The 13,848-nt window shown below is 33.7% G+C and overlaps 1 protein-coding gene across 1 annotated transcript; it reads left to right on the top strand.

The window, feature by feature from the left end:
- The first annotated feature begins 1,909 nt into the window (after nucleotides 1-1,909).
- Nucleotides 1,910-11,036, top strand: LOC118753487 (ras-related protein Rab-3). The gene is made up of 4 exons (XM_036488368.1): nucleotides 1,910-2,158; nucleotides 8,063-8,181; nucleotides 10,571-10,742; nucleotides 10,817-11,036. The coding sequence occupies exons 1-4, from the start codon at nucleotides 1,934-1,936 to the stop codon at nucleotides 10,961-10,963; spliced, it is 663 nt and encodes a 220-aa protein (XP_036344261.1). The 5' UTR covers nucleotides 1,910-1,933; the 3' UTR covers nucleotides 10,964-11,036.
- The last annotated feature ends 2,812 nt before the right edge of the window (nucleotides 11,037-13,848 follow it).

The following is a 13,848-nucleotide window of genomic DNA, read 5'->3' as shown; positions in this document are numbered from 1 at the left end:
CTATATTTTTTCCTAAGACTCCCGCAATTAAGTTGGTTTTGAATTTCTAACCAAGTGGCATCATTCGTCATAAATATTATCGATAAAAAACCCTTCTTAAACCTCCGTCCTTTGACAGCCATATTAAATATTTGATTAAACTGGTTAATTAAACTAATTTTTAATTTCTAAACAAGTGGCAACCCTCTTCAAAATGTTCCCGAAATGAAAATTTCTTAGACCATCCATTGATTTGTTTTAAAATAAACTATTTAATTTAACTTGTTGATTAAAATAATCTTGAACACAAAAATAGGTTGGCAACCCAAGTAAAAATAATTTTCATAATAAAGCTTTCTTGAACCTCTCTGGCTTGGCACTGAGATACAAATATTTCCCTTAACTTTCGTTTGACACCCAGATTAAAATACTTAATTAAACTTCTTAATTACTTTTATCTTAAATTTCCAAACAGCTGGCAAATCCCTTAAATAATATTTTCGAAATGAAGATTTCTTAAATCACCCGTTGATTTGATTTCCATATAAAATATTTAATTCCATTTGTTGATCAAATTGATTTTGAATTCTAAAACTTTCTATTCTCTACTCTCTAAAAACTATTGAAAAAAAAGCAATTATGATTTCCAGTGACAATGAAAAAATGAGTAATTTCGTAACTTGTTCGCCTAAATAAACGTTTTAAGGCTAAAATTGTTCAAATACTTGATTTATTTTTTATTGCACTTGTTTCTGGAACTCCATTAAATTAAATACAGGTATGCAAGAAAAATGCTTTAGAGTAGTTTTTCTGGCGAGAGAAGGAAGTGACGCTAAAAAACAACTCCTGGGATTGGCTCATATTCAGAGCTTTAAAGGAATTCAACTTGCTCTCAAATTCTCCTGTTTTTGCCTACTCTTACGCAGAAATCTATTAACCGAATGAATTAGTTTGTACTTTTAATTCTTAATGCTTTTTAATCTGTATGAAATGTAATACCTTATGGATTGTTATTTAAATAAATAAACGAATTAAGGTCCAAAATCGGAGCGTATATTTGTAAGAAGAATGGATTGATTTGAATCAAAAATCATGGAAAATATATATACATACATGCGAGTAAAGTTGTATCCACCAGTTTCTGTCTTGGCTCCAAGAAAAGTATAGTGTACGCAGTTTGTAGTTCTTGTAATATTAGGACCGAAACGAGTTAAGAGTTTTTTTTGCTATGGGGCTGCTTGTACATACTTGCAAACACGTATTTATGTACATACATATGTATGTAAGTATACATACTTGTGTGCATTCAAGAAAGTAAATCGAAGCAACAGGTTTACACATTCAGGCCACAGCAAATCAAGTGAAAGCCTATGCCTGCCTGCCTACGCTGTTGATTTGTGCATTCGCCGCAATGTTACGGGTATTACTACTTATTTTGTGTGCTTAGCTAATGTGTAAGTGAGTAAGTAAGAAAGAAAGCGAGCGAGCACTTAAGTGCAGGCATACTTAATGAATATAAGAAATATACATATATGTCGGCAAATAAGTGCGGGAAGGTTTAATGAAATAACAGCATCTACAAAGTATGTGTGTCCGCCTGTGTATGATTAGTATTTATGACTAGTTTTAACGATGGCATTGATGCGCGTGCATCCTTGGCACAAATGGGATGCGCTATTCTACTTATTTGAGGAAAATGGGAGCAATGTGTAGGACGGATGTGCAAGTATGTAACCATAGTAGTAGTATGAGTAAAATGAAAAGAGTGATAAAGTGTTTGAAAGCATTATCATTGAAAATTATTGAATTGGATTGTGTGAAAAATAATTTGGTTTATTATTTCTTTAAAGTAATTTTGTTATAAATATCAACTCCTTTCCTTTTTTTTGTACATTTTAATGAACCTACAAAAATTCTTAAAATAAATGTTGCCTTTCCTTTACACATTTTCTAGATGGCTGGCAGTGGGGATCCCAAGTGGCAAAAGGATGCAGCCGATCAAAATTTCGACTATATGTTTAAGCTACTGATAATCGGCAATTCGAGCGTAGGCAAGACAAGTTTTCTCTTTCGTTATGCCGATGACAGTTTTACCTCAGCTTTTGTGTCAACGGTTGGCATTGATTTCAAAGTGAAAACTGTGTTTCGACATGATAAGCGCGTCAAGCTGCAAATATGGGTAAGTAAGAAAGTGCAAACAAGAAAAATGAGCACAAAATTATTATTTATTTAAAAAGCAAACGAGTGTAAGAAAAGAGCAGATAACACAAAATGGACCGACGAGTGATTAATTATTAAAGTACAAAGCAAAAAATAAAATAAAAAATAAAAAATCAACTCGCTTATATTTATGTAAGCTTCCAATGAAAAATGTGTGCTTTCAAGCGGAATGTTTTTTTTTTTTTACTGGAAATGTGTGCGGGCCACCATTCGTTTAATGACCACCGACGGCGAGAAAATGTCATAAAAAGCATCACATTAAAGTGAAATAATTACAACAAAGTGCCTTGTGGCCTTGGATGTGTGCGTTGAGGAAAGATGAGACTTTTATTTACGGGGTGAAGTTGGCAGCACTTTTTTTTATAGAGAATGCACTGACACTGAATGTTTTTAGAAACGTTATCTGCATTCAATATTGTGGCTTATATAACGCTTAACTGGGAAAACTGCATTTTTTTTACGTAACAAATAACAACGTGATAGAAGATTAGAAAAAAAAAATAAACAAACTTCCGTAAAAAATTCTAACTTTTTAATTAGATCGCTCAGAAAATTTTTGAGTATGCCATTTTTTAGTCCATTTAATTTTAGTATTATAAAGTGCAAGTTTTAAGTTGCTAGGACTTACCGTCGTTTTTTAAAGTTTTTTTTTGCTGACGGAAAATGAGTGACAACTTCAACAAAAAAATTACCAAAAGTCCTAGCTACTTTAAACCCGCATTTAATTATATTGAAGTCGAACGGTTCATACAATTACATAATCAAAATATTTCTAAGAAATCTAATTAAAAAACTTTATATATGTGTTTTTTTTTTTAATTTTGCCAAAAGCTTGAAACTTAGATTTATATGGTTTTTGTTAAAGAAAAGCTATATTTTTACTAAAAAAATTAAGGTTCAATAGAAAAAAATAAAATAAAATAAATAGTCTAAACTTGTTAACATATGGTGCGGTTATAATTATAACACGGGGTGTATATATATATATATATGTATGTATAAAGCAAAGTGTTACGTGGAATTTCAAATCCTATTAACACATGCAAATGTGCAGTATCACAATATATTCGTAATAGCGTTGTGCGTTGTGTATGCGTAAATGTTAGTTGTGTGTGTAGAAGTACAGAGCTAGAAAAGCCTGGTTAGTTGCGGCTGTAGCTACCTGTCTGCATTTGACCTTGTCCTATTGACTTTTACTTTATCAGTTGCAGAACACTTGCTCGTTATCGCCGGTACTTCAGTTCGTTCATGTGGAAAATATTAATATACTACAACACATAAATAGTTGGCGTTATTTATAATGCGAATCTGCAGTTGGTTGGTGTTTTTGTTTCGATGTACAAGGAAACTTGTTGCCTTTGCTTCTAATTTTGAAGTGCACTTGTATGCCTCTATGCATCGATGCTTATAACGCTGAGTACACACTTTACCCGAGTATATATGTATGCATTTCAGTGAAGTCTTTTAATATATCGTTTTTTTTTAATACAAAAGTTTTTATATATTTTAAATGGTTATCGTATTTTATTGGTTATAAATATATATTCCTACTTTGTCTTTATCAGTGAAAATAACATCTACTTAAATTTACAACAACTATTTTTGCTTTGCACCATTAATACATTTTTATTATTAACATGCCGTAAAGCGTATCTTCTCTAACAAAAAAACTGTTGATTGCTGTTATAAATACCTAGTTAAGATTAGCCTGATAGGCATGTGAATGTGAGAGCTGCACACATCGCCACACTTGGTGACGTGCATCCTTTAATATAATAAAAATCAATCAAAATGGTGTGCCGCTGGCCGTCGTATTACCATACAAATGTAGTGACATTTTGCGCATAGGGAAATCTTTCACGTACATTAATGTTCGAACAAATGGCAACCCTTCTAAATAAATTTGAATGTAACTTTTTAAACAAGTGGTAACTCTCTTCAAACATTCGAAATGTTCAAACTAAAGATTTCTTAACCTTATTTCGTTGGACTACAGTATTTTCATATTTCATATACTTTTTGAATTGTTTAATTGAGTTAGACCTTTCCAGCAGGTGGCAGCCCTCCTGAAAAGTATTTTCAAGATTAATCATTGTTAACTCTCCTTCACCGGACACTGCGATACACATTCTAATTAACTAATGAATTAAGTGGAATTTTAATTTTCAAACATGTGGTAACCCCGCTAAATACAGTTCAGAAATACAAATTTTTCAAACCCCCTCCGATTTATGCCCATATTTTAATAACTCATTTAACTTATACAATAATTTGAATTTAACTTTTTAAACAGGTAGCAACCCTCTTCCAACACCTCAAAAATATACTTAGCGTTCAAAGCAAAGATTTCTTAACACTCCTTCGTTTGACATCCATATCTATTTTGATATTTCGTATAACTTGTGTATAAGTAAACTAAATTCAACATTTCAAGCAGGTGGCAACCCTCTTCATAATATTTTCAAACTACTACTTTCTGAAACCCCTTTCGTTTTGCACCCATATGGTTATACATATGTCCCTTACCTAAAATGATTTTTTAAACAGGTGGCAACTCTTCTATAGTTCAGCTAAGAAACGAATCTTTTCAAAACCTTTTCGATTGATATCCAGTTTGTAGTAATTGATTTATTTGTTTAAATAATTTGAATATAATTTTTTAAAAGGTGGCAACTCTTTTCAAAGAAGTAAAATCTTATTGCATATCTGCAGTTTAAGGATTTTAGTTTGATGCCTCATTTTGAAAATTCGAACGAACGGTGCGGATTTGATGGCATTGATTATTCAATATCTTTATTTTAATTTTTCAACAGGTGGCAACTCTTTTCGAAAAACTAAAACCAGTTTGCACATCTACAGTCCAAGCGCTTTAATTTGGCGCAAGTATTAAATATACGTCTTTCACCTTTCCGAAAGCTACTGCTCTACATGGTAAGACGGGGAGTATCAACTTTGAGTAAATTAGCGTCCTTAAATTTCGAAATATTGCAGTTTCAAGCATTTCTGAAATTTACCGTTATATGAAAAGCGGCCGTAATTTTAGTCCGACTTCAATAATTTTCAACGTTTTGCTTTTATGTGGCAAGCACAATAACCATACCGAGTTTGGTACAAATTGGTAGAACGGTTACCGAGATACACATTTGTGATCATAAGTGGGCAGTGCCACGCCCATTTTCCAAAATTTTATCATAAACGTATTTCTTGGTAAAGAATTGTTGCAATCATTAATTTTGAATAAATTGTCTTTAATATTTACTGATTTATCGAAGATTCCGTATTTCTCTAAATTACCGTTATATGTGAGGTAGGCGTGGTTATTGCCCGATTTTGGCCATTTTCAATTCCATTCGTCCTCCGCACAAAAGAGTTAATATTCCTGGTATATACTCTCCTAGCTATTTAAAATACTTGCTTCTCTTTTTATACCCGAGCGCACTTGTGCACAAGGGTATTATAACTTTGTTCACATAACGGTTGTTTGTAACAGGCGAAACGAATCGAGATAGATATAGACAAATGTATACATAAATGATCAGAATGAAAAGAGAAATCGATTAAGCGGTGACTGTCTGTCCGTCCGTCCGTCCGTCCGTCCGTCTGTGCACACGATAACTCGAGTAAAAATTTAGATATCTTAACGAAACTTGGTACGTGAACTTCTTTTGGGCGTGGGACGGATGGTATTGAAAATGGGTGAAATCGGATAATAACCACGCCTACCTCCCATATAACGGTAATTTTAAGAAATACGAAAACTGCGATATTTTAGTGACTACTGAAGATAATTCACTCAAAATTGATACTTACAATGAGTTTCAGACGGAAAACATGAATATTAAAAATTTTTGGAAAATGGGCGTAGCCACGCCCACTTATGGTTACATGTGCATATCTTGGTAACCGCTGCACCAATTTCTTCCAAACTTGGCACAGTTGTTGGCCTTAGTACAGCATACTAAATGGCTGAAAATTTTAAAAATCGGACAATAACCACGCCTACCTCCCATATAACGGTAATTTTCAGAAAAACGAAAACTGCGATATTTTAGTAACTACTGAAGATAATTCACTCAAAATTGATATTTGCAATGAGTTTTAGACGAAAAATAAGAATATTACAAAATTTTGGCAAATGGGCGTAGCCACGCCCACTTATGGTTACATGTGTATATCTTGGTAACCGCTACACCAATTTCTTCCAAACTTGGCACAGTTGTTGGTCCTGATACAGCATACCAACTGGCCGAAAATTTCTAAAATCGGACAATAACCACGCCCACATCCCATATAACGGTAATTTCGAGAAATACAAAATCTTCGATAAATCAGTAAATATTGAAGCTAATTTATTCAAAATTGATGATTGCAACAATTCTTTACCAAGAAATACGTTTATGACAAAATTTTGGAAAATGGGCGTAGCACCGCCCACTTGTGATCACATATATGTATCTCGCTAACCGTTCTAGCAATTTGTACCAAGCTCGGTATGGTTATTGTGCTTGCCACATAAAAGCAAACCGTTGAAAATTGTTGAAATCGGACTAAAATTGAGGCCGCTTTTCATATAACGGTAAATTTCAGATATGCTTGAAATTTCAATATTTCGAAATTTAAGGACGCTAATTTACTTAAAATGTATACACCCCGGCTTATCATGTAGCGGTAGCTTTCGGAAAGGTGGAAAACATATATTTAATACTTGCGCCGGGTATTTAATGTTCGGCTCCGCCCGAACTTAGACTTTCTTACTTGTTTTATTAAAATTTGATTTCTCTGCGATAATATTTTTCAGAAATTCCATTATTGATTCTAAGAATAATACGCATATTCGTATCTATTTATATTATATGTACATTGTGACATGCCATGTATATACAGTGGCGGGTAAAAATGGATGAATGGTGTGTCGTTTTTGATATTTTTAATGTTTTTCGAGCTAAAGCATTGATTTTTAATAATTTTTTTTTTTGTTGACAGCGTTTTGCACTTTTTTCCATATAAACATGAATTTTATGTGGAAAAACATGCGCAAGATCTTTTGCGATAAAACTAAAAAAGTCAACGCCAGTTTTCCTAAATTTCGCTTTTTATATGAAAACAACCGAAAAGCGGTCAGCAAAAAAAAAAGATTAAAAATCACCATAAATGAATCATATTTTTATAAAAAATATCAAAAAAAATTTAGCTTGAATAATATTGTAAATATTAAAAACGAACCACCATTCATCCATTTTTGACCGCCACTGTATGTTCATACATGAGGCGTTTATATTGAAAATGTCATGAGTCACTTCGCGTCTTCGTTCAGTCTTCTCTTGTGCTTAAATGATCGATTGCTTGTAACCGAATTTATCTGTAAATCTTTTCATCGTCAAAAACTAATGATAAAACCTTTTACCTTGCCTTGATGAATTTGAATGAATAATCCGATGTATTTAGATAAATTTAACCGGTCATTTGAGCACAAGAGGTGTGAAGTCGTTATCAACACCCTTTAAGGGCCGGTTGTTCAATCTCTGGTTATCACTACTTGCCGGTTAAACATCATTATCGACGTTTTCGACATCATGCATAAAACATGTGATCGATAAAGCAGTCGTTGTATTTAACCAGAGCTTCTACCTCAGATTAGTGCTAATCAGACATTGAACAACCGGCCCTAAGTCATTATCGTGGTGGCCTACATATGAGCGTGCAAAATTTATGGAAAACCTATAACTTTGTTGCACTTTTATAGTTACACCTAAATGATTACAAAAAAGTGCAATTTGTCGCCAATAAAAGTGTTAATGTACCGACATTTATTAGGATGCAACTAATTTTGTTTCTGTTTTTGTTTTTCTTTTATCGTTAACAGGATACAGCGGGTCAGGAACGTTATAGAACAATAACCACAGCATATTATCGTGGCGCCATGGGTTTCATTCTAATGTATGATGTCACAAATGAGGATAGTTTCAATTCTGTGCAGGATTGGTAAGTAGAATGGCGCAAAGGAGGGGGAAACGAAAGATAAATATTTGCAAATGAGAAATTGCAATTTAAATGCAAAGATGTGTATAAAATGATGGAGGGGAGAAAACATTCAGTGGATACATATATGTATTTTGTATGGAAGTTAAAGTCAAAATGTGGGGGAATGTACATAATTGCTTCGTAGAAGATACGCACAATATTTCATTCAATTTACAAAGTATTGAAAACGATGCCTCGCAAGTTGGTACAGGAAAAGTTGAGTTGCTAGATATTGGCTGAAATATATAAGAAAAAATACTACAGTATCTAGGCAAAAAATTCCGACAGCACTGGAAAAGGTTTTGTTATAGCAAATTTTTTTCTAAAAATGTATTTTTATGAATTATTAGTTTTTATTAATATTATTATGAGCCTTGAGCACTGCGACCTCTAGGGTGGTCTATTTTGCGTGACCCTTTACCCTATAGGTGAAGGCTTTTAATATAGGCTAGCAGTTCCGCGGCCTTTTTGTTCCCTATTTCGAATGGATTAAGTGTTGTACCACCTAGGTGAGCGAGTCTGCGCCTAGCGTGAGCAACACATTGACAAGGGATGTGTTCTGGCGTTTCTTCGCCCATCTAACAGTAGCGACAGAAGCTCCTGCCTGAAAGATTCATTTTACTGAGGTGATAACGCAGGGAACAATATCCCGTGAACTACCCAGCGAGGGTCCGAAGATCCTCCCCGCCTAGATTTATGAGCTTTTTTAAAGCTTCTTGTGATGGACAGATGAACCGCTTAGCTTGTCTTTGCCCTGGACATTCACTCCAGTGTCTATCGAATTCTTTTTCTACCCACTTGTTTATGACCTCCCTTAAGTGGGCTTTGGTGAGCCCGCAAAAGGGTTCCGGGACATGGAATATTGTGGTAGCTCCGTATTTTCCCATGCGGTCCACCTGTTCATTACCGTCGTGGCCCTCATGCCCCGGCACCCTGCGCAGCAATTCTGTGTTCTTGGTTCCAAGAGCGTTTAGGGTGTTGAGACAGTCATACACTAGTTTTGATGTTATTATGTGGGATCTAGGCGCTAGCAAAGCAGCCTGACTGTCCGACATAATGCAGATGTTTTTAGAGGCTCTGCTACAAATCTCGATCGCATGAATTTCTGCTTGAAAAACGGTGAGGTAGCTGCTCAGCAGGACAGGTCCGCATAGCCCCTGTTATACCAATGCATACCATTCAGTGCGGTTTGCTTAGTTTTGCGCTAGCAGTTCTTTGTGCCGCTTTTGTCCACCATGCCAAGGATGCGTAGGTGACTATCGGCTGCACAACTGTGTTGCATGACCAGTAGGTCATTTTAGGGGAGAGTCCCCATGTCTTCCCATAAAGTCGCGTGCATGCGAAGAAGGCTCTCATTGCATTGTTTACGGTTGCATCCAAATGTACATTCCAGGTGAGTGCCTTATCCAGCCACACCTCCAGGTATTTTGCTTTATTTGACAGCCCTATTCTAGTGCCGCTCAGAGTAAATTCTGTTATGGATAACTTTTTTCTCCTGGTAAACGGAACCAGAATTGATCTATTAGGATTAATTCATAATCCTTTGGTGTCACACCATCTTGCAACAAGCCCTGCGATGCATGCGATTGGAAATCGTTTTCGGCATGCAGACCTCTTACACAAACCACCAGATCGTCTGCATAGCCTGGGAGAGAGGAGTTCGTCTATAACCATTGTCCACAGAAGAGGGAGGAGAGAGTACACCCCCTTGAGGGCAACCTCGTATGGCTGTAATAGATTCTTTCGTGCCTTCCAGATCCATCCTGATCTTCCTTGTTTTTAGCATACAAAGCACCCAATTTATTATGATGGTGCTTCCTCCTTGCATATCAGGGCATCTCTTATTGCTCTGTATGCAGTGTTGTCAAAAGCCCCTGAAATGTCAATGAAGGCACAAAGGGCTATGTTCCAGAGCCTTTTTCATTTTCGACGTAAGGCTGTGAATGCCAGTCTCAGTGGATTTGCCTGGTTGATAGGTAAATTGGTTCTTATTCAGTGGTCGTTCAGTTAGCTTAGCTTCTCTGTTCTCTGAGCAGAGTTTATGACGGCTTAGGTGTAACCGACTTACAAGCAGCGACCACCTCCAACTTTTCGCGACACTTCGGGTTTTAATTAAGGAGATCCTTTTGAACTTTTCGAGGTATTTTTTTGTACAGTAAATTCCAGTTTTGGAGCATTGTGCGCTGGTGAGAGGAGAGCATCTGACATTTAATATCCATCCAATGGCATGCATTTATATTTTGCCCTGCCAGACGTTTAATGAAATATATAATTTTGAGTATTTTAATTACAACGCCAACGGGTCATTTTAGATTTTCACTTTAATTTAAACATCTTTCCACACTCGCAGGGTAACTCAAATCAAGACATACTCCTGGGACAACGCACAAGTGATACTTGTCGGCAACAAATGCGACATGGAGGATCAGCGTGTAATCTCATTCGAGCGGGGCCGACAGCTGGCCGATCAGCTGGGTGTTGAGTTCTTTGAAACGTCAGCCAAAGAGAATGTCAATGTTAAGGTAAGTGAAGTGAATTTCACTGAAGTAGATGAGGAGTAATTTAAAAGATGAGTGTAAATATTTGTTGCTTGCAGGCTGTTTTTGAGCGACTGGTCGATATAATTTGCGACAAAATGTCGGAGAGTTTAGACTCGGATCCTACGTTAGTGGGTGCTGGGCAAAAGGGACAACGACTGACAGATCAACCTCAAGGCACGCCCAATGCGAATTGTAATTGTTAAATATACATACACATATGCACACACATCCCTAACCCCCACACATACCTACATACATACATACATAGACACATGTAGACACAAATATACTTATAAAAATTACTAAAAATAAATGAATTAATAACTAAATGTAAAACTATTTAAAGTAAAAATAAGTAATGCAGTAAAACATATAAATGCATAAATGAATGCTGTCGACTTGCGTTGTCATGATGATTTAAGAATTTTTTGGTTGTCTCGGTTTTAAAGTTTTGAAAATCAATTACCAAATAAATACATTGTTTGCTGTATTGTATGTAAATGTGCTGAATAAATTTTTTAATTAAACAAGTAATTAAAGCTGTTGAAGTGAGTTTAAAATTTGTAAAACAATTGCCGTAAATAAAAACTGTTATCAACTGAGACAATGGTAACTAAGAAAATATTAATTAATGTTTTTTGAAGAAGAAAGGTTTAAAAAAGAAAGAATTCATAAAAAAGCCACTGCAAAAGCTGTATTGGAAAATTGTATTGAATCGAATGCGATTAAAGTAGAAAATGTTGAAATAGTGGAGAAGCTGTTCGTTAATTGTGTATTCCAAATGAATAATATGTATGACTAAAGGTATTTAACTGTAATGAAAGTTGTAAGCCAACATTTGCATAAGGAACCAAATAAAAAACAGAAGAAATTCCAACTGAAACTAAAAAAAGCAAACACATTAGAACATTACTATGTAACATCATTTACAACACCGTCCGACAAAATTAAATTTTTTTTGCACTCATAAAAAAATCAAGCATTTTCGGAAAGTGAAGGCCAAAAAAGTTCCCGTAACTGTTGTTTTTATAGATCGAGTCATTAACCACTTTGCTGAATCGGCCAATAAAATATTGCGTCGCGATTTTTTATTTTTTACTAAGCTTCGTATGCACGGGTTTTTGGGGTTGCTGACTATGAATCTAAAAACAATTTTTGAAAATAAAATTTTTGAAAACTGATTTCAGTTTTATAATAAGCGACTCTAAGAACCTTTGGCTATCAAGTTTCATAAAATTGCCATTTTAAATTTCTTAACACTGATTTCAGTTTTGTTATCAGCAACTCAAGGAACCTTCGAATAAATAAATAAATAAATAAATAAAAAAAAAATAAAAAATTTCGAAAAAATTTGAAAATTAAAAATTTTTTTTGTTTACTTCAGAAAAATGGTTTCAGCTTTGTAATCCGCCACTCAACGAATCTTTGGATATAAAATTTCATAAATGTCTGATTTTTTTAATCCATTCGCCACATTGCATTTGAATTTTTGAAAACTGATGTCAGTTTTGTGATCAGCGACTCAAAAAACCTTGTAATATCAAATTTAATAAAAATCTGGAAATATTTTTAGATTTTTTTTTATCTTTTGAAAAATGGTTTCAGCTTTGTAATCAGCCACTCAATGAATTTTTGGATATAAAATTTCATAAAAATCTGATTTTTTTTTTAAATCCATTCGCCATGTTACAAGGAAAAATTTTTATATTGACCGACTCAGCAGAACGTTTGTTAAAATGCTTGCTTTTTTCATCGGTGCAAAGTCGTGTGGGCCGGTGTAATTACCAAAAATACAACAATTATCAATATTATTATCATAACGATTACAGTTAGAAACGCTGTTAAAAAGGATATATAAACAAAATAAAAACAAAAAAAACAACTATAAACAAATTCTGAACTTGTACAACAATAACACAAAAGAAGCTACACTTTTTACAAAAAAAAAAAAATATTAAGAAATATTATATATGAATATTAAATAATTTAGTTGTAATTTATTTATACAAATACACAAACAACACAACTCTATTCAACACAACACATAGCAAAACACACAAAAAAAAAACATTTAAAAAAGAACACAGCTGACGTAAGATGTCACTATCTATGTAAATGAAAGTATTAGCCGCAAATGACACTTTTTTACTAAAAAAAAAAATAAATAAAATCTATGATTCACAACTCGCTGAAATTCAACTTCAATAACATTTGTTACAAAATAAAACTCTTCAAAAGCAACTTTCAAATGCCCTAAAAATGTTGAGGCAAATGCAATAACCCGAAAAAAGTAGTTTATGTCTATGAAAGCAACAGAGAAGAAAATATTTAAAATAATTATGAAAATACATAATTTTTGAATTGAAAATTAATTTCTGCAAAACTATCAATTGGCTGCCTTGAAGCTACTATTTAAATACATACTCGTGCATACAAACGTAAATTTGCTGAAGTTTATTAAATTTAAAAAAAAATTTCACACTCAAAGTGCAAGAGGAAAAATTGAAGCTAATTATAAACAAGCATACATTGTATTTAATTACATGTAGTCACACACATACACTTACATACATATACATACATATTAACATACGCTTAAATTATTATCATTGCATGTTTTATTGTAGTAAATATATATGATCATAAACAAAGAATAAATTCCAAACAAATAAACAAACAAAAAAATAAAAAACTAATAAAAAACTAAAAGAAAATGATTATGACTATTGAAGAAATACAGTTATGATATGTCGAAAAAGAAACACAACTTAACTGTCGTCATTTATAGCAGAGACTTTTAAGGCTGGTTTTTACTAGATAATAATTTGGCGCCAAAACTTCCCGACAAAAATCGTTTTTTTTTTAGATAATGCATTCTCTTCCATTTTGTGTAAACACCAAGAATCCATCGCTAAATTGTATTTACATCTGCGAGCATTAAAATAGTTGTGTGCACTTATGGTTAACATTTTTTGAAATTACTAGAAAATCAAAATAATAGTGGCATTCATGATATTGAAAAACTGAAGCACAATTTCATAACTAAATGTGGGGTTAGAAGAGTTTTATTTACATAAACACTAAAGTA

Source organism: Rhagoletis pomonella, unplaced genomic scaffold (assembly GCF_013731165.1).
Source record: "Rhagoletis pomonella isolate Grant_MI unplaced genomic scaffold, Rhpom_1.0 Rhpom_scaffold_02534, whole genome shotgun sequence".
Lineage (NCBI taxonomy): Eukaryota > Metazoa > Arthropoda > Insecta > Diptera > Tephritidae > Rhagoletis > Rhagoletis pomonella.
The sequence above is the reverse complement of the archived record's forward strand: the minus strand, read 5'-3'. Positions and strand labels throughout refer to the sequence as shown.

Bases quoted from the DNA above. Each gene is read 5' to 3' on its own strand.
- LOC118753487 (XM_036488368.1), top strand. From the start codon at position 1,934: ATGGCTGGCAGTGGGGATCCCAAGTGGCAAAAGGATGCAGCCGATCAA. The intron at 8,182-10,570 runs GTAAGTAGAATG...CCACACTCGCAG, and splicing joins TTCAATTCTGTGCAGGATTG to GGTAACTCAAATCAAGACAT. The intron at 10,743-10,816 runs GTAAGTGAAGTG...TGTTGCTTGCAG, and splicing joins AAGAGAATGTCAATGTTAAG to GCTGTTTTTGAGCGACTGGT.